This window comes from Chiloscyllium plagiosum, unplaced genomic scaffold (genome assembly GCF_037043375.1).
Source record: "Chiloscyllium plagiosum isolate Xiang-an unplaced genomic scaffold, Cpla_swu_hap1 HiC_scaffold_8, whole genome shotgun sequence".
Classification (NCBI taxonomy): domain Eukaryota; kingdom Metazoa; phylum Chordata; class Chondrichthyes; order Orectolobiformes; family Hemiscylliidae; genus Chiloscyllium; species Chiloscyllium plagiosum.
Window position 1 is genome coordinate 41,918,320 of NW_028270146.1, and position 20,568 is coordinate 41,938,887.

At 37.7% G+C, this 20,568-nt stretch overlaps 1 protein-coding gene across 5 annotated transcripts in view; it reads right to left on the bottom strand.

Annotated features, from left to right (window-relative positions):
* mdga2a (MAM domain containing glycosylphosphatidylinositol anchor 2a) overlaps positions 1-20,568 on the bottom strand; it is a 956,359-nt gene that overhangs the window by 469,064 nt on the left and 466,727 nt on the right. For all 5 annotated transcript variants that reach the window (XM_043697346.2, XM_043697340.2, XM_043697342.2 and 2 more), the window contains one exon: positions 18,130-18,435. In XM_043697346.2, the coding sequence (XP_043553281.1) occupies positions 18,130-18,435 (306 nt within the window). The remainder of the gene's footprint in view (positions 1-18,129; positions 18,436-20,568) is intronic.

Sequence of the window (20,568 nt, forward strand, 5' to 3'; positions counted from 1 at the left end):
ACCATAGTAACAGAGCAGCTTTGAACAGCATCACCAGTATCTCCATTAATCCATCACCAGGGCCAGTGATTTATGACTTGCTTGGGAAAAAACAGATGGAATTAGAGAATTCAATTCACAAGACCACGAGAAAACATCCAGAGTCCCATTAAAGAAAAGAAGAATTTGACTTAATTAGTCAGTGTGAATTGGTAGCCCTGTCCATTTAATATTCAGGAAGGATGATAAACGGTGTTAAAGTTGAACGATGCAATTAGTGGGAATTATTGACGCACCTCAAACATAGAAGACCAAGCCCTGATCACAGTTTTCAAAATTATCAGAAGTTTCAATGGTTTGCATTTATAGATGAGACCAGAGCAAGGAGCATAGATATTGTGAACAAAACAAAAGCATATTTTTCTGCTTTACCAGAGACTTGTGAAAATGCAACATTCGTTAGAAAAATAAACAGTTGAAGTGAATAACAGTGATTCAAGGGAAGGCAGGAGTGGCACAATGAGAAGAACAGGGAAAGACAATTAGGTTGGGATGGGGCTCATATGGAGTCGAGAGCATAATTCTAGTCTACCTGATAAGGTTCCCCACGGTAGGCTCATTCATAAAGTCAGGAAGTATGGGATACAGGGAGATTTGGCTATCTGGATTCAGAATTGGCTGGCTGACAGAAGGCAGACAGTGGTTGTAGATGGAAAGTATCCTGCCTAGAGGTCAGTGTTGAGTGGGGTCTCGCAGGCCTCTGTCCTTGGGCCTCTGCTCTTTATAGTTTTTATAAATGACTTGGATGAGGAGGTTGAAGAGTGGTTTAGTAAATTTGCAGATGACACAAAGATTGGAGGTGTGGTCGATAGTATAGAGGGCTACTGCAGGCTGCAGCGCAACATAGACAGGATGCAGAGCTGGGCTGACAAATGGCAGATGGAGTTCAAACTGGATAAATGTAAAGTGATGCATTTTGGAAGATTGAACTCAAATGCTGAATATAGGATTAAGGACAGGATTCTTGGCAGTGTGGAGGAAGAGAGGGATCTGGGTGTGCAAGTACATAGATCTCTCAAAGTTGCCACCCAAGTAGATAAGGTTGTTAAGAAAGCATATGGTGTTTAGGCTTTCATTAACAGGGGGATCGAGTTTAAGAGCCGCGAGGTTTTGCTGCAGCTCTACAAGTCCCTGCTGAGACTACACTCGGAATATTGTGTCCAGTTCGGGTCGCCCTACTTTGGGAAAGATACAGAGGCTTTGGAGAGGGTGCAAAGAAGGTTTACCAAGATGCTGCCTGGACTGGAGGGCTTGCCGTATTAAGAAAGGTTGAATAAGCTCGGACTTTTCTCTTTGGGGAGAAGGACGAAGAGAGGAGGCCTGATCGAGGTGTACAAAATAATGAGTGGAATAGATAGAGTCAATAGCCAGAGACTTTTCCCCAGGGCAGGATTGACTGGTACAAGGAGTCATAGTTTGAAGATATTAGGAGGAAGGTATAAAGGAGACATCAGAGGTAGGTTCTTTATGCAGAAGGTTGTGAATGCATGGTATACATTGCCAGCTGAGGTGGTGGAAGTAGGGTCATTGGGGACATTTAAGCGACTGCTGGACATGCACACGGATAGCAGTGAGTTGAGGGGATGTAGGTTAAGTTACTATATTTTACATTAGGATTAAACCTCGGCACAACATTGTGGGCCAAAGGGCCTGTTCTGTGCTATACTTTTCCATGTTCTATGTTCTATGCTGTAATTCCAATATAATAGCACATAAAGATGATCAGGTCAGTAACTGGTGAGCACCGACTAACTCAAATTTGCTAAATTTCAGTTCTCCCTGCGGACTTACTCAACTCTTACTCAGTCTCCTATCCCTTGCCCTGGTTCAATTGTCACTTCCACCCTTTCCAATCTGACGGTTGCTGACTTATGCCCATCTGTGTTTAACAGCCCAGCTCTGGCTGGACCACGTTAAACAGTACCATGGTACTCTCCCTGTGATCAACTATAGTTCAAATCCTGACTTACACTGCAAGATAAATACCAGTTACTGCTTTTAGTCTTACTCCCAGCGCAACATTGCTTTGCCACTCTCTAATGCTGCACTACACATGTGCTATAATTTATTGTTTAAATGTCCAGTGCCAAGCCCTATTCTCCCAATACTTCTGCTCTCGGAATTTGTAAGTTATCACAATGAATCACTCAAAACCCCTTGACCCCATACACTGAATTCAAAATGTTAGCCCTCATTTATAAATTCCTCAATGCCATATTCTTTCTGCAACCCCCTTCAATTTGGGCATGTCAGTGAGCTTGGCTTGGCTGAAAATCTCTTATCCTCCTTCCTCTCCAACAGTGTCAGGGCTTTTCATTCCCTGGGTGCTAAACTCTGAACCTCTTCTCGTGATCGATCCATCCACTTTGGTGCGGTTTACTAACTCCACTCAAAACTGTCTCAAATGAGTATGATACTTACCAATTGAACCATTGCTGAGTTCACAGAATTATAGAAATGCCCAGAATAGAAGGAGCCCTGATGGCTAGCTCTATAAACAGCAGTCATGTTAAAGCCCATGTACCTCTTCCTTTAGCTGTAACCCTTAAGTTCTCCATCTTCAAGAACCTGTCCAACACTCCTTTAAAATTTTATTTTGGGATTAGCTTTCATCACTCTGATCAGGAGGAAACAGTTTAGTTCTTTGAGCCTGCTTTGCCATTTGAGTAAACGTGGCTAAATTCATCCCAGTCTTGACACTCCTTTGCTGCCCACTCTAAGTAATCCTTCAACACACTACTAACTAAAAACCTGTCTAACCCCTCCTTAAATTTACTCAATGCAGTAGTATCCACCACACTCTTGGACAGTGAATTCCACAGATTCACAAACCTTTGAGAGATTTTTGCTCATCTCTGTTTTTAATTCTGTTACCCCTTATCCTAAAATTATGACCTCTTGTGGCAATGTAAACTTCGGGGATTGAAAGAATTAGCAATAACTCTGCCTGGAATAAATTGTTTCCCAAGATGAAAAGGACAAGGAAAAGTTGTTATAAAGGAATTAAAAGCAATATGCTAATTAACCATGTCGGGAAAGAAGTCAAAGCAACGTAAACAGTGGGAGGGAGGAGATAATAGTTGTTTGATAACCTGCTGCCTTATGATGGCAGGGCAATTAAAACAGGCTGCAAGAGGACTGTCCTGAAGTAAAGGGGTTAATTTCAAGATAGGCTGTTTCAAACAGATAACTCGCACTGAATGTAAGAAGGAACAGGGGAGCTGCTTCTGATAATAAGGCAAGCTAAGAACTCCAGATGTGTAATCAATGTTGGGGATAAAAAATTTTGAGGATCATCAATATATCACACCACAAACTTGAAAGAGAAAAAAATGTGAAAAAAACAATTCTATAGCTTTCCTTTAGCAGAACTTTGAAGAATAACAACTCACGGGGATCAAACCTTGGACACTTGCAGTAAAAGACACTTCTTTTGGAATCATAGATAAATTCCACCATTAATCAGACAATAGGCAATTTGGTTCGGAGGCTTAACTTGCTTACTTGAGTCTTATTTTGGTTGCTCTCTGCAATAAAGTTTAAAATTAATATTTTGGTATTGATTGTTTGTGAGATTTCTTAATAAGTAGCCAGATTAAAGCTACCTTGTGGTGATTTAAGCACAACACTCTTATTCTAGATTATCTGGCATGAGAAAACATCCATTTGACAGTTACTTTCTCAATGTCCTTTTGCATCTTATATATCTCAATTAAGTCTCCTCCCATTCTTCCAAACTCCAGCAAGTATGGGCCTAAACTGTTCAATCTCTCTTCATAAGACAAACCCCTCATTTCTGGAATGAATCTAGTGAACTGTCTCTGAACTGCCAGCAATACAATTACATCCCTCCTCAAGTAAGGGGACCAGAATTATGTCCAATCATCAGGATGTGGACAGTCTAGTACAGTTGCAGTAACACTTCCCTACTTTTATACTCTACTCTTTTAGCAATAAATGGCAAAATTCCACTTGCCTTCCTTATTACCTGCTGTACTGCATACTAGGTTTTTTGTGATTCATGCACAAGGACACCCAGATTCATCTGCAGCAAAGCACTCTGAACTTTCTCCCCATTTTGATAATGAGTTATCTTTCTATTAACCCAGCTAGAATGGACAACTTCACACTTATGTGTTAAATTTCATCTGTATAATTTTGGCCCATTCACCTGACCCATCCAGATTCATTTTTAAATTCCTTATTTCTTCATTGCAACTCACCATACCAACTATTTCAGTGCTATCTGCAAATTTGGTTATGGTACTTTCTATTCCCACATCCAAGCCATTAATATAGATTGTAAATAGTTGGGGGCTGAGGACCAAACCCTGCGGACACCCTCTAGTTATGTTTTGCGAACCAGAAAAAAAAGATTGATTTATCATGACTTTCTGCTTTCTGTTGATTAGCCAATCCTCTACCAAGCTAATGAATTAACCCTAACCCTATGTGATCTTACTTTGTGTATTAACCTTTTATGCGACACCTTATGAAATGCCTTCATAAATTCAGATATACAACATCCACAAGATCCCTGTATACATATTGCTTGTTACATCTTCATAAAACTATGCTGACTCTGATGGATTGTATTTTGTGTTTCCAAATATCTTGTTATTATTTCCTTAATAATGGATTCTAAAATTACCCAACAACACATGTTTAACTAATTGGTCTGTAGCTTTCTTCTTTCCATATCCCTCCCTTTTAATGTTATGTTTGCATTCTTCCAATCCACTGGAACCTTTCTCACATCCAGGAAATTTTAGAATATTGTAACCAATTGATCTATTGTTTCTGCTTCTATTCCCATTAATACCGCAATAAATTGGCCATCATTTCCTGGGGATAAGTCTACCTTCAATCCTAATAGGTTGATCATTACTTCTTCCCAAGTGATGCTGCTGGTTCTAAGTTCCTCCCTTTCTATAACATCTGCATCACATAGAGTCATAGAGTCATAGAGATGCAGAGCATGGAAACAGACACTTCGGTCCAAGCCGTCCATGCCGACCAGGTATCCCAGCGCAATCTAGTCCCACCTGCCTGCGTCCAGCCCATATCCCTCCAAACCATTCCTATTCATATACCCATCCAAATGCCTCTTAAATGTTGCAATTGTACCAGCCTCCACCACTTCCTCTAGCAGCTCATTCAATTACTTGTTAGCTTTTAACTGTATTACCATCCCAAAAGTAAGTTATAAAAAATTGAAACAAAATACTGGTTTGTTGAGTCCGCCTTTTTTGCCTTCCCCATTATTAACTTCCTTGTCTCATCCTCCAAGGGACCAGCATTCACTTTAACTACTCTGTTTCCTTTTATATACATATAGAAGCTGTTGATATCAGTTTTTATACATGCATGAGTTTTCTTCCATAATTTACCTTTGCTTTCTTTAAAAAAGATTTAGACACTCTTTGATGATCTTTAAAAGTTTCTCAAACTTCCACTGGCCTTTGCAATATAATATGCATTAAATTTTGTTTTTATAGTATCTTTAACTTCCTTGCTTAACCATTAATATTTGTCCCCCTTTCTGGATTATGTTTTAGCTGGGAGCAGTTGAGTATCTCTGTAAATATCTGCCACTGCTCATCAACTATCCTATCTTTTAGTCTTTGTGTTCAGTCCAGTAGGGCCAGATTAAACTCATACATATGTAATTAGGTTTGCCCAATTCCTGAACTCTGTGGGACTCCAGTTTCTTGTCCTCCAATTGATTTTAGAATTCTGCATGCTGTGATCACTCTTCCCTCGAGGATTCTTTCTTATGAGGTCATTAATAAGACCAAGCCCACAGTGAAAATCAAGCAACCTCAAAGCAACAGTTGAACAACCACACTGTGACTAAGAATCATCTAAGTAACATGCTATTAACTTTACATTCACAGTCTACATCCTCAGTGACTGTCTAACTTCAATGAGAGTGCACAACTTTACAGTGACAGCCTATTAAACTGTGGCAAGAATTTGCTAATGAAGCATAGTGGAGCCAAGGGTAAACATTGAGCAAGATATACGTCTGTGCTTTTTGAAGCTACCTCCTCACATCAAGAGAAATGCTGCAATAAATTTCAAATATTTTTTGATAACAATTTTAAAAATGTTGTTGGGCATCCATGGAATTTTATAACATTTGAGGGGGAAATCTCAGAAGCCTAAAGATTGAGGACCCATTGAAAGATCGGACCATTCTCAATATGGAAGTGACAGGAAGGACACATAGCACGTGCTGTAGCTTGGTCGGTTCATCGTTGAAATATTCAGATATTCTCTTTAAATGTTAATTGCCCCTAACAGGATCATTAACAGTATTAAGTCTCACTAATGCTCAAATATTATTAACTGTTATCAGTATGGAGTCACTTTTGAGCACTTAAATGCAATGCCCAAAGGAGACCATAAATGTATCAAATAGGTGAATTATCAACTTTCAGTAATGTTAATCTTTAGTAGGTCTTTTCTATCCCACAGATATCATCTGACATTCTGAAATTAAAGCAGTTATAAACTTTATTATGCTAAACATCTAAGTTAAAGCTTTTCAATAGAAGACAATATACCTGAATTCAATATGTGAGAACATCTCAGTTGTACCCAGGTATCAGTATTTCTCAAGTAATGAAATAAATTGGTCTCTGATTACATTATCAAATGAAACACACACAGAACCTGGCCTGATTACAATAATTAAAACCAATGAATAGAAGCATTGGTGTCACTTTCACACATGAAAACATTAGTTAGGATCTCTCAAATAAGTTTCCTAATGTTTTAATTCTCTCTGTAAACAGTACATCTTTTTTCCCATTATTGACATAATAAATAACTGTTTTATGCTACAACATGGTTGAGTCCAGACAATATCAGCGAACACAATAACTATTTGTGTTGTGTTACTGGTATAACTATACACAACAAAGTATTTTGTAAAATGTACATTCTACATTTTTATCTGGTGTCTGAGTTGTGTTTCACCTAGAGTAGGAGACATTTTGGCAAACAATGTAATGTGCACAAATTACTTAACTTCTGCATTGCTGAAAAAAGACACAGTTTGTCGAAGAGGAACAGTCCACTTGCAACTAACCAGTACTCCCCTCTCATACAGTATTTTCCCCTTTATTGTCTTTCCCTTTCTTGTAAATTGTCCTGATGAGTAAAGATTAAAAAAAAACTTTGACAAAGGACCTTTTTTTTCAGCGATACTCAAATTCTGCACTACAAAACATATGTACTTTATTCTTTGTTTCTATGTATTTTTATCATGAGATGTGGTGCTACTCAAAATAACATCTGTATATCCTACAATACAACATATTTCTATTTATCCATTCTAATATTTCTAACTTAAAACACACTATTGCATCTATTTCTTCAGTATTTTTTAATTAAAATACTTCATTGGAATATTCTGGACAATTATGGCTCCACAAAGTTGTATTATGTTGCATTTTCTCTTTAAATTTGGATAATGATATTAAGGGGTATGATAATTCCTTCACTAATATTAAGAGATCATTTACTAAGGTCCTGGATTAGCCATTTGTACTCAAACAAAGGACTCATAGTTCAAATGGTAGTTTAAGTTAGAATTTGGATTTAAATCAAATCAAGTTTAAATCCAAAATTTGCTTCACTCATCACCGCAATTACAGAGAAAATTATTTGGTAAAAAAGTAAATACCATTTGGACATGGTTGACAAGGACTGGCAGAAGGTCAATTAGGAGTTTTCCAAAATTCATGTAAAGAAATATTCATACATAAGAATATGAGACTGTGCATTTCTATCATTCAATAAACTACGCAGGATAATTGAGCACCGAACATGAGGGCCACAAATGCTTTGGAATATTATTATGCACAAGATCTCGTCCAGCACTATTCTTATCTGTGTTGTGACACCCTGGGATATTGTGCCTTAAATTGAGCTCTGCTATTCCTACAGACATACCAAATATGCAAGTTCTTTTTCTAAGGACCTCCATTTATTTGACTTTCAGATAGAAAGTTGATAGAAATTGTGGACCAGGTTTCCATATTGAACAGGAATTATGTTGTTTTACAAGTAATTACTCTACAGGTAAACAGATATAAACCATTGGTATGTAACACGATTGACTAAATCTGCAATCACTTGATTAACTCCCCTTACACATTAACACACAAACTGACAAATAAGGAAAATAAATTATTGGCAAAGGTAAAACAAATTGATAGACCAGTCAATGCTCTTTGCTTCCAGATTCCAGTGTTGAGATGATCCTTTGTTGCTGGCCAGACCTGTTGTTCAGACGTCTTTCTCTGGAAGCTTCTACTGGTTTGTAATTAGTACAGACTGATTGATTCACTTTGAAATCACAATTCAAAAGGCACAGTTTACAGCACCTCTTGAACTTAATGTAACTGGTTTTTTGCAGGTTTAAATTTGAGTTTTGACCGCAGAGAACAGGAAGGTTCTGGGCTGGGAGAAGATCTGTAAACTTTGTAAATGCTCTCTCTCTCTGTCTCTGTTTCTCTGTAACTTGTTTCCAGCTTCAGGCTGTTCAACCACCCAAGAACAAATCACACTGTTTTTGGCAAGCAAAAGGTCATTGATAACTGCCATTAGTCCAAAGTCCAGTCAACTTCTTGTTACTACCAAGAGCTGCATTAGTACACACCCATGCTCCAGATTTCCTGCAGTCTGAACTTCAATTTCTGCTTGATCAAACAATTGTTTCCAGCCTCTGCAAAGGTTTCAGATGACTTGCTTTCAAAACTCCAGACAATCTTTCAAATGATGTTCTTTCATAAACAATTTTTTTTTTGCCATTTCAGTTTCCAGTTTGCAGAAACACAAAAATAACAAGACACAGTCCTGACACTTGGATCTATATCACTGCTCCTTCACTGTCACTGAATCAAAATCCAAGTATTTCCTCCTGCACAGCATTTTGCATGCTCCTCCGCTTCAAGGACTACAATGTTTCAAAAAGAAAGCCACTATCACCTTTCAAGGGCAGTCAGGGTCAGGCAGTATATGCTGCTTATGCAATGTTGCCAAATTAACATGAATTAATTTTTTTAAAAAACTCATGGTATCGATGCACTGGTGTTTAACCTCATCTTGGACAGCAGTATAAATGGGCAGAGGAGAAACATGATTTGATTTCCCTTCCCATTTACCAGCTCACTGAGAGAGAATGAGTGTGAACTGTCCTGTGCTACTTATTGATGCAGCTGCTTCTAAATAAAGGTGCTTTCATAAGTCTTCAGGTTTGGGATGTTTCCATTTAGAAAATATTACCTAGAATTACACATTTATTAAGTTACATGGTTATGGCTTCATGTGGACTTTCTTGAATGATTGTACCACTCTATGACTCACAGAGTCATAGAGTGGTACAGCACAGGAACAGACCCTTCAGTATAACTCTTCCATGCCAACCAGATATCCTAATTTAATCTAATCCCATTTGTCAGCATTTGGCCCATATCCCTCTAAACCCTTCCGACTCATATACACAACCAGGTGCCTTTTAAATATTTGCAATTGTACCAGCCTCCATCGCTTCTCTGGCAGCTCATTCCATACCTTAAATTCCATTCTCTGACATGGACATTACAGTGCAAATCAGGTGAATGAGGCTGACAGTAAAACATGCAATCTTGTGACCCAAATGTTATCTTCTCAACATTCCAGTGGCAATAATTTTCACATTGTCAGCATTCCTTAAATTAATTAAAAATAAATAAATTCCTATCTTTAATTAAAATTGTTAGTTGCTATCTTTTAGTTTTGCTTACTATTTTTAGGACTTATCCAAAATTGCAAACACTCTCTTGATATTATTCTTTTTTTTTGTTTACACATGTAAACCAGTGCCTCTGCTTTGTCCTTGCTAGTTTCCTGTTTGTTTTAAGTGAGAAATTAAACATGAACCTCAGATAAATGGTTATGGATCATTGGGGAACATGCTGTCACTTTAAAAGGTTATTTTGTCCTCATTTATTTTAAAAGGGGTTGTAAAGGCAGAGGCACAGAGCAGTCTACCAGAACCACTCGATTAAACAACTTGTGAATCCTTGGTTTTTTTTTTAAAAACAGCCTTAATGGGTGTGGCCAGTTTTTACAGACCAGACTTTCTAGTTTTTTTTTAGCTTTAGAATCAGAAGCTGTTTGGGGTCCCAAATATATTGGAAGCTTCAGCAAATGATTCCTACCTACTACTTTGTCTGAAATTTCTCTTGATATTTTCTCCCTCCTGGGTTGGAGAGCTGCATGTAACAGTCTGTGTCTGAATTTGCCTTTTTTTTGCCCAGGCGTGTGTTTATGAAATGTCACTATATTGGATCAGTTAATTGGTCATGGTATTGTATCTATGGTTTGGTTAAGTTTTCCAAAAGTTAAGTTATTCTAAATTCCTCTGCCTTTTCTTTGTATTTTGACTCTAGTGTTTAAAGAAGCTGTTATTTGCTTAATGTCAGGTAGTGTGACCAGTCACACTGCATCAGGTACACGACACTTCTCATCTACTTTTAAAATTAGAACAAGTTTGGATGTAGGTTACCTTCTTAAAATATTTTGAGGAGGTCTGCTCTGGACCAGAACAAACTGGGCGTTCATTTGGGATTGAAATCTATAATTCCAAATTGGACTCAAAGGCAGTGAGTGGTAGATGTTGGTATCTTTTGTTTCGGGTATTGAATTTGGTTGTTTTAAACGGGGTGCCCCTAATTTAGTGATGGCTCTTTCAGTCACTAAGCGTTTTCTGGGGCTAGAAGAAGTGACTTCAGGAGGTTTACAAACTGTAAGCATAGCAAAGTTGCTGGAATTGGTAGACAAGCTGGAGTTAGGGTTGGCTGGGTTTGTGAGGAAAGGGGAGTTAATTGCAACAATTGCTCAACCTTTATAATTGCCAGAAATGCCATCAGAATCTTTGGGGCTGGCTAGAATTCAACTGCAAATGAAGCAGCTTGAATTAAAGGCAAAAATTAAGGAAAGAATAGCCCTGGCAGAACAAAAAGATAGGGTAAAAGAAATGAAATAGTTTGAATTACAATTAAAAGCAGAGGAAAAAGAAAAGGAGAGGAAGGCGCAAGCAGAAGAAAGAGAGAAAATTTGAACTTCAGAAGTTAGTAATTAGAGAGGAAGTGAAGGTAGAAAGTAGGTTTAGTGAGGAAGATAGTGATGATGAGCAAACCCATCATAGCCAAAAGGCTGGTAGGGATCTGTTTAAATATGTTCAAGCATCTCTTAAATTCGACGAGAAGGATGTGGAAGTCTTCATTTCATTTGAAAAAGTGGCTAAACAAATGAAGTGGCCAGTGACCATGTGGGCTTTGTTGATCCAAACAAAGTTAGCGGGTAGAGCTAGTAAGGTATTTGCATTACTATCAGAAGACGTATGTCGTGAGTTTGAGGAGGTGAAGAAAGCCATTTTACATACGTATTAGCTTGTGCCAGAAGCCTACAGAAAACGTTTTAGGAATCTAAGGAGGGACCTTGGTCAAAAGTGCATTGAGTTTGAAAGGATCAAACAAATTAATTTTTGTAGGTGGATAAGGGTATTGAAAATAGATCAAACATATGATCCTGTTGTAGAGATTATTATTATGGAGGAGGTTAAAAATTCACTTCTTGGAGTAGTGTGAACTTATGTGGAAGAGCAGAGAGTTCAAACAACAAGATTAGCAGCTGAAATGGCTGAGCATTAGGGATTAGCTCATAAATCAAAGTTTGGTTTCCAACATCAATTTCAATCCGTGAGGGATAGAAACTGGCGAAAAGAGAAATCTTTAGGTGGTAAGGGAAAAGGAGATCTCATTGAAGATAATAAAGATAGTTTACCACAGGGTAAAATAGGAAACTCATGAAAGGGAAAGAGAATTTAAAAAGTTCGGGTAGAAAGTCAGCAACATGAAGTTGGTGGTTTAGAAAACGCACTAGGATGGCCGGTGTGGGGTATCAGGAGAAGCCGATGAATTTTGTTGAAACAGTAAAGGATAGTACAATGGAAACTAAAAAGCTGCACCAGAATTTACAACCTGGTTAGGGATTGATTGAAAAAGAAGTGTCAGATCTTCTTAAACCATTTACTTGTGAGGGTAAGATTTATTGGCATATGACAAGGAGAAGCAGTTAAAGAAATTACAATTTTAAGAGATATAGGTGTATGTCAATCTTTCATGTTGAGAGATAAGGAGATATGTAATTCAGCAGGGCTATTGCCAGAAAAAAAGTGATAAGATGCAGAATTCATGGTGAGGGAGGTTGGAGTGTCTGATGAAATGTGGAGAAGTGTTGATAGGAGTATTGGAGAAACTCTCAACTCCAGGAATACAATTTGTCCTTGGTAACGATATAGCTGGCTCACAGGGAGGAGTGCTGCCTTACTGTGGTTCAGAAGCCAGTGGAAAATCAGGTAACTGAGACATTTCAGGTAGTATATCCTGGGATTTTTCCTGACTGTGTGATGACAAGGTCACAAAGCCACAGGTAGAAACAAAGGAGAAACCAAAGAATAAGGATAAGGAAGTTGAAATGCAGTTGTCAGAGACCACATTTGATCAAATTGTTGAGAAAAATCAAAAACAAGTGGAGGACAAAGTGGAAAGCTTTGATTCAGAGAAATTAACTGACTTACAACAGAAAGATGAAAAATTGAAGCAATTGTATCAAAAAGCGTACACTGAAGGAGAATCTCAGTGTATCTGAGAATGATGTTAATATCTTAAAAATGATCTCTTGATGAGGAAATAGAGACCATCACATATTCAGGTGGCTGAGAAATGGATAGTAGTTCATCAAGTTGTATTACCAGTGGGCTATAGAAAGGCGATGTTGCAGATAACATATGAATTACCAATTCAAAGTCATTGGGAGTAAGGAGGACTCCAGCCAAAATACAAAAGCATTTTACAAGCCCGGACTGCACAAGAATGTAACAGAATTTTGCCAGACATGTCACAGTGTCAAGTAATTGGAAAAACTCAGGCAGTGATAAAACCAGCACATTTAATACCCATTCCCACATTTGATGAACCTTTTACAAGCATCTTAATTGATTGTGTAGGACCCCTACCTAAAACAAAAAATGTGAATCGGTATTTGTTGACCATAATGGATGTGTCCACTAGAGGCCATTCCTTTACACAATATCACAGCTAAAAGGATTGCATTAGATATGGACTACCCACAGAAATACAATCACATAAAGAGTCAAATTTTACATCAAAATTATTCAAGTACGTTATGGATAACTTAGGAATAAAACATTTCAAATCCACTGCATACCCTCCAGAATCATAGGGATAACTAGAATGGTAGTATAAACTTTAAATACCATGTTGAGAGCTTATAGTCAAGACAATCTGTAGGATTGGGATGAAGGAATTATATTTGTACTTTTTTGCAATTAGGAATGCAACAAATGAATTTATCAAATTCAGTCAATTTAAATTTGATTTTGGGCAGAAGGTGAGGGGGCCACTGAAATTAATTAAGGAGAAATTGGTGAATCAGAGTTTAGAGACCACATATTTGGACTGTGTCAAATTCCAGAGAAAGATTAAATGGAATGTGTGAGTTGGCATTTCAAAGTAGCACAGCATATGATGAAACAAGAAGCAGACAAGAAATCAAACATTCACAATTTTTCCAGTGGAGATAAAGTTTTAGTGTTACTTTCAATGATAGGTAATCCTCTAAAGACAAGGTTTATCAAATCAAAAGAAGATTGAGTGAATTATTTGACAAGAACACCAGACTGAAAAAACTATCACAGAGTGTGTCATGTGAATATGTTCAAAAGACATTTTTATAGAGGTAGGAAGCAAAAGGAGAATGTGTTACTGGTTCCAACACAATGTGAAGTACCAGGTTCAGAGGATTCTGAATTGGACATTACTCAAACTAAATTGGACAAGAAGGAAGTTCTAAAAGTAAGGGATAAATAATTAAATTACCTTCCAGAGGAAAATCAAAATTACCTGAAAGAGGTCTTACTATTGCATGGGGAGATACATTGGAATAAGATGGAAAGTACTAACTTAAATATGCATGATGTAGATAGAGGAAATGATGTTCCAATCAAGCAACACCTTTATCAACCTAACCCTCTAAAGTTGGCACAGGTTCAAAAGAAATTGAACCCTTGCTAAAAGACAACATAATCACAGTGAGTTGCAGCAACTGGAGCTAACTCATAGTAATGGTTGCAAAACCAGACGGTAGCCAAATATTATGTGTCGACTATTGCAAAGGCAATGTAGTTACAAAATCTGATTCATGTCTCACTCCATGTTTGGAAGACTGCATTGAGAAGGTGGGACAAGCAAATTGCCTTTCACAGTTGGACTTACTCAGAGGAAACTGGCAGATACCTTTATCCAAAAGGGCAAAGACAATTTCGGCTTTGGTGACACCTAATGGTCTGTACCAATTTAAAGTCATGCCATTTGGTATGAACAATGCGCCAGCCGCATTTCAAAAATTAACCAATAAAGTAATTTCTGGATTAACCAATTGCGTGGTGTACATTGATGACTTGATAATTTTTAGTCATATATGGAAGGAACATTTGCAGCATTTTTGGAATTGTTTGACCAACTTCAGGAGGCAGGCTTGATGATAAACCTGGCTAAGAGTAAATTCGCAAAAGCCCATGTTACGTTTCTAGGCCATGTTATTGGATATGGACAGATGGCTCCATGGAATATGAAAACAAAGGTTATTGGGATGTTTCCCTTACCATCGACAAAGAGGGCAGTACTACGATTCCTGGGATTAAATAGGTTTTATCGGAAGTACATCCTGAATTTTAGCAGTGTGATTGCTCCACTGACTGACTTACTGAAGAAGTGCAGAAAATTTCAGTGGATGGTAGACTGTCAGAAGGTATTTGATACCCTGAAAGCTGTGTTAACCACTGCCCCGGTATTAGCCACACCTAATTACGCAACGCTATTCAAGGTGGCTATCGATGCGAGTGATGTGGGTGTCGGTGCTGCATTCTTACAAGATGACGATGAAAGGTTGGAGGATGTATTTGGTATTTTTCCAGAAAATTGAATACTCATCAACAGAAATATTGCACGATTGAGAAAAGAAACCTGCGCTTTGTGTTGCCATTAGAACATTTCAACATTTATCTTGCCAGTAATGTGTCTGAGGTAACTGTATAAACTGATCATAACCCATTAAATTTTTTGGAGAAATTTAACAACAAAAATTCCATACTGTTTAGATGGAACTTATTACTGTTGTCATTAAATTTGAAAAGTATACACACAGAAGGATGAGAAAACATAATTGCCAATGCCTTGTCACGACTTTGATGAAGAAAGATGGAGGAGTTCAGTGGCGGGAGGAAATGGACTGAAATAGAATATCATTGTGAATGTTTTCATGCTTAGAATCAATGCAACGTATATGTATTGTAGTGTACTAATAGAGTAAGACTAAGGGCTTTAAAGTGAGGCCATCTTTGTATGTTGATTGGTCATTTTTTCAAGGTGTAATGATGCTGTCACTTTAAAAGGTTATTTTGTCCTTGTTTTTTTTGAAGAGGGGTTGTAAAGGCAGAGGTACAGAGCAGTCCACCAGAACCACTCGATTAAACAACTTATGAAGCCTTGGTATTTTTTACAACCTGAATGGGTGTGGCCAGATCTCTCGGACCAGGCTTTCCAATTTTTAATTTGTTCAACTTTAGCAGCAGAAGCTGTTTGGGGTCTCAAAAGAGTTTGGAGCTCCAGTGAATGATTCCTAGCTGTTAATTCTTCTGAAATTTCTCTTGATGTCTTTTTCTTTCCAGGATTGGAGAGCTGCATGTAAGAATCTGTGTCTGAATTTGCCTTTTTGCCAAGGGGTGTTACTATGGGATGTTACTATATTGGAGCAGTTAATTGATATTTATGATTCAGTTAAATTTTCTGATAGGCAAGTTATTCAAATTCCTCTGCTATTTGTTTGCATTGTAACTACAGTGTTTAAAAAGAACTGTGTTTTTCTTAATGTTGACTAGTTTGACCGTTTGTATCACATCTGGAACACAGTGCTTCCCGTCTACTTTCAATATAAGAAAAAAATTAAGATCTAGGCTACCTTCACAAAATATTTTAAGGGGGTCTGGTCTGGTCCATAACAGCAGGGAAGATTCTTTGCCTCTTGGTCAACATTTCTTCCCCAGTCAAAACCATCAAATATTACATTGACGAGCTCTTTCCTATTTATGGAATGTACAGTAATTCTGGCATTAAAATGTCCTGTTTGTAAACAGAACAATTAGTCCATTTGGAAAGCAATTCATTGGAAGTGCTTGAAGACACTTTAATAGCCCCTGGGCATTTTCTACATTTATCGCTCTATTTGCCTACACTTATCCATAAAAAAACATACACAACATTGAAAAGAAAACCAAACAACTGCAGCAAATCATGCAGAAGCACGCAATGTTCATTAATAACACAGATAGCACAGATTGACTAGCAATAAAAAATGAACATTTGGTACATTTGAAATTGAAAGAAGGTTTCTTTTTCAGAGAAGGTGTATTTCAGCAGCCACTTGACATGGAAATTGTGGTGTGAAACTAAAGATTCCAACTTTTTCAATAATTTACAGCTGCGTATATCTTGATGTAGGTTCCATGTTAACTAATGATATTGTTACAGTGATTAGTATCAATGACAGAAATCATAGACCCTGAGCTGCTTCTGGCCTTGACCTCCAGTCTCTGAGTTGAGTGCAGTGGGGCCATCTCCAACCCGGGTTCAGTGCCCCCCCCCCCCTCCCAATTCCCATTTCTGGGACTTGCTGACTAAATATGATAAAGTTTTATGCATGCCAGTTACAATCAATGTAATTTTCTTACACAAAAGCTCCAAACATTTGATTGTCCTATTGCCCTTTTCCTGCTAACTTAGCATTTAATAACAGACAAAATACCTGAACTAGTTGGACTGCACAGCTCACAATTAATATCATAGCTCTTTGTAAAAGGCATTTCATGGTTTTGTTGCTTGTCAAAATTAGAACATTTTATGTTTGCTTGTGACCACTATACATCATGTCTGTATATGTCCATACATTGCAGAAATTTGAATTACTTGGTAAATTTTATTGCCAGAAGCCAGTACAGACAACGGGCCAAGTGGCCTCATGCTGCACTGTAACAATGCACATTTATGGACATATTTAAAAAGCCATCCACATTTATTGAACGAGCATCTTTCAACCTTCTTCTGAATTTCCAGACCGTCGTACTGAAATGAAATGCACGTGCAGACAAAGGAAATTGTTCAGCTGTGTTTCCATCAAACTACATAGCTTGGTACCAAGTGATAACCTCAGAAAATAGCCATTTGCACTGTTTCAGGAAATGTAATGATATATTGATCCCAAGCAGGTTCAGCACAAAGTTTCTCAATTGCTCTTCCAGGCTATACTTCACATGGCCCTCTTTTAAATTTGCATTATTCTTTACAATAATCCCATAGTCCTGATTTGCAACTATTTTTCAATGTCCATCAATCCTCCAACTGTTTCACTGCAGATGGCTCCTTGAGGATCACTTGCCTGTCCAGATTCATATTAAATGTACACAGGGGAACCTGAAGCATCTGCAGTCATTTTATGTTTCTTCCCAGTGGAATTGGATTGAACACATTAACTTGTCTGGCAATTATTTGTGCTCAGATTAAAACTTGTCAAGCCTGTCTAAAAAAGGAAGTGACTGACACACAATTCCTTCCAAATCTTTCATTTTAGTAGGTTGTAAAGATACTAAACCAAAATGCTGCTGAAAAACTGGATCTTTAAAAAAGTTGGAATGTGTAAAACTAAAAGCATAAAGCTAATATGAATGCTGGGAAATTTGATAACTGGATTGAAACTTCTACTTAATAGGGAATTATAAAGCATTTCTTCTGATAATTTGACTGAACATATACTCATCAGAAATCAGCTGAATTTTGATTTATTCAAACGAAAAACTTTTGGATAATATATCGACTGCAGAATACTGCTCTAGTTAGAAGGCATAAAGTTATTAGTATCCAGGAAGATATAGTGCAAGGAGAAATATGATTTACTTACACTGTACAATAAGCTGCACGGCTGCTTCCCTTGGTTTCACATTAAACCCATTATACTGGCTTGTTTGGCATTTGTATATTCCATTCATATCCCTGGACACATTCACAATGCGGAGTAATCCATCATAGCTTTCCATTTGCATGGTGCCATCAGGCATTGGGAGCTCCTTCTCCTTTTCCTTATCAAAACGGGACCAAAGAATTATGGGTTTGGGCTTTCCAGAAACCAAGCACTGTAGCTCCACCGTGTCACCTTCTCGTGTAACCATTGGTGACCTTCCTTTCGGGACAGATAAAGTTGGCGGCACTTGTAAACAGAAATAAAAATAACTCCATTTCACCAAATAGCTCTTCATCTCATTGTTAAATCAAGACTTGAACACTGGAAACATTTAATAGATTGGAAAATCACAGCAGTGCATTGTTTATTAATAATTCCTAGATTCTATTATTTCACCATATTTATGTGAAGTAGCTGAGAACTAATATTGACCCTCATCACTATCTGTCTTGCTAGGCAGTACACAAGTGCACATGTAGCTCTTTTGCATTGAATGTAACTTTACTGAGAATTGTTTACCACAAAAGTTTTTGTTTTTTTTCCACAATGAAGTTGATTTGATAAGGAAAAGAAGTGAGAAAAGACCAGTAAATACATTTTTAAATTCTCTATTTAGAGATGAATGAATTTCTAATGTTCAGAGTGAAGATCAAAAACTGTTTAATTGCCACAATCATTGAGAGATCAGTTGTATCCATTATCATTGGAAACCAGACCTTACTCAGCCTTTAAGAAATGTGCTCTCTGTTGGAGTAGAGGTGGATAGAATCTAGAATAAAGCTTCAGGCACTGTGAATAATTTAATTAAAATGTTAATGCTTTGCACTGGGCTGTGTTTGAATGCAGTTGATACTTAGACTACAAGATAGAATTCTGTATCATTATTCTTTACCAGATATGAATAAAGAAAGTACTTCTATTTGAACAAATCTGCAAAAGTCCTGTTTGCAAGCATGTTGCTAAAGCCTTTTAAATAATAGAACATTGCCACTACCCTCATCCAGGCAAAGACGGAAAAGTTATGCATATTGGATATTTTTCAAAGGCTATTCTTCTCAATATTGAATGGCTTTTTCGAATGTTAATTTTCTGTCCTTTATCTCAAATAATATTCAGATCTCATATTAAAATGAACCTAAGGTCATATATTCCTCCACTTAATAGCAATCTTTCCCTCTATATAGGGCCTTTAAGATTTTAAAACATCCCAAGGCACTTCAGAGAGGCAATATAAAATATGACAAGAGTTTCATGAGTAAAGTCTTCGTCAAAGCTTAGTCAAAAAGGTGAGTATAAGAAGGGATTTTGAAGGAGGAAAGTAAGGTGGAAATGCAAAGTTTCAGGGTAGGAATTCCAACTTTAGAGCTTTGGCAGTTTGTGGTATGACCACAAATAGTGTAATTATTAGAATTGAGGATGCTCAGGTTACACTTATAGCTTGGAGGGCTGTGGGGCTGGAGAAGGTGATAGAAACAGGGAGGGACAAGGCCCAGGATGGATTTTAAAACAAGGATGAGAAATTGAAAATTGAGCTTTTGTTTAACTAATTCAGGTCAGCAAGCACAGGGGAGATGGGCAAACAAATTCCTGATGGAGCGCTAATGCTCAAAACGTTGATTCTCCTGCTCCTTGGATGCTGCCTGACCTGCTGTGCTTTACCAGCGTCACAATCTCGACAATGGGTGAACAATGTTTGTTGTGTATTAGGGCACACAAAGTTTCAGATGTCTTCAAATTAGCAGAGAACAGATTGCAGGAGACTAGCCACTAACATATCCGATAGATAAGTCCAGACATAACAAAGGCATAGCTGCATGTTTCAGCAGCACAAGAGCTGAAGCAGGGGAGGGGTTAAGTGATGTTATGGATGTGGAAGTAGATAGTCACAGGGAGAGTGCAGATATGTAGTTGGCAGCTCATCTCAGAATGGTATTTCATGCCAAAGTTGTGAAAAGTCTGGTTCAGCCTCAAATCATTGCCAGGGTAGGGGATGGAATTGCAGATAGATAGGATAGTGGTGGAGTTGCAGATAGATAGGATAGTGAAGAAGGCATTGGGAATGCTTTCCTTTATTGGTCAGAGTATTGAGTACAGAAGTTGGAGGTCATGTTGCAGCTGTACAGGACATTGGTTAGGTCACATTTGGAATATTGTGTACTATTCTGGTCTCCCCACTATCTCCACTAAGGATGTTTTGAAACTTGAAAGGGTTCAGAAAAGATTTGCAAGGATGTTGCCAGGATTGGAGGATTTGAGCTACAGGGAGAGGCTGAACAGGCTGGGGCTGTTTTCCCTGGAGCATCAGAGACTGAGGGGTTATCTTATAGAGGTTTATAAAACCATGAGAGGCATGAATAGAGTAAATAGACAATGTCATTT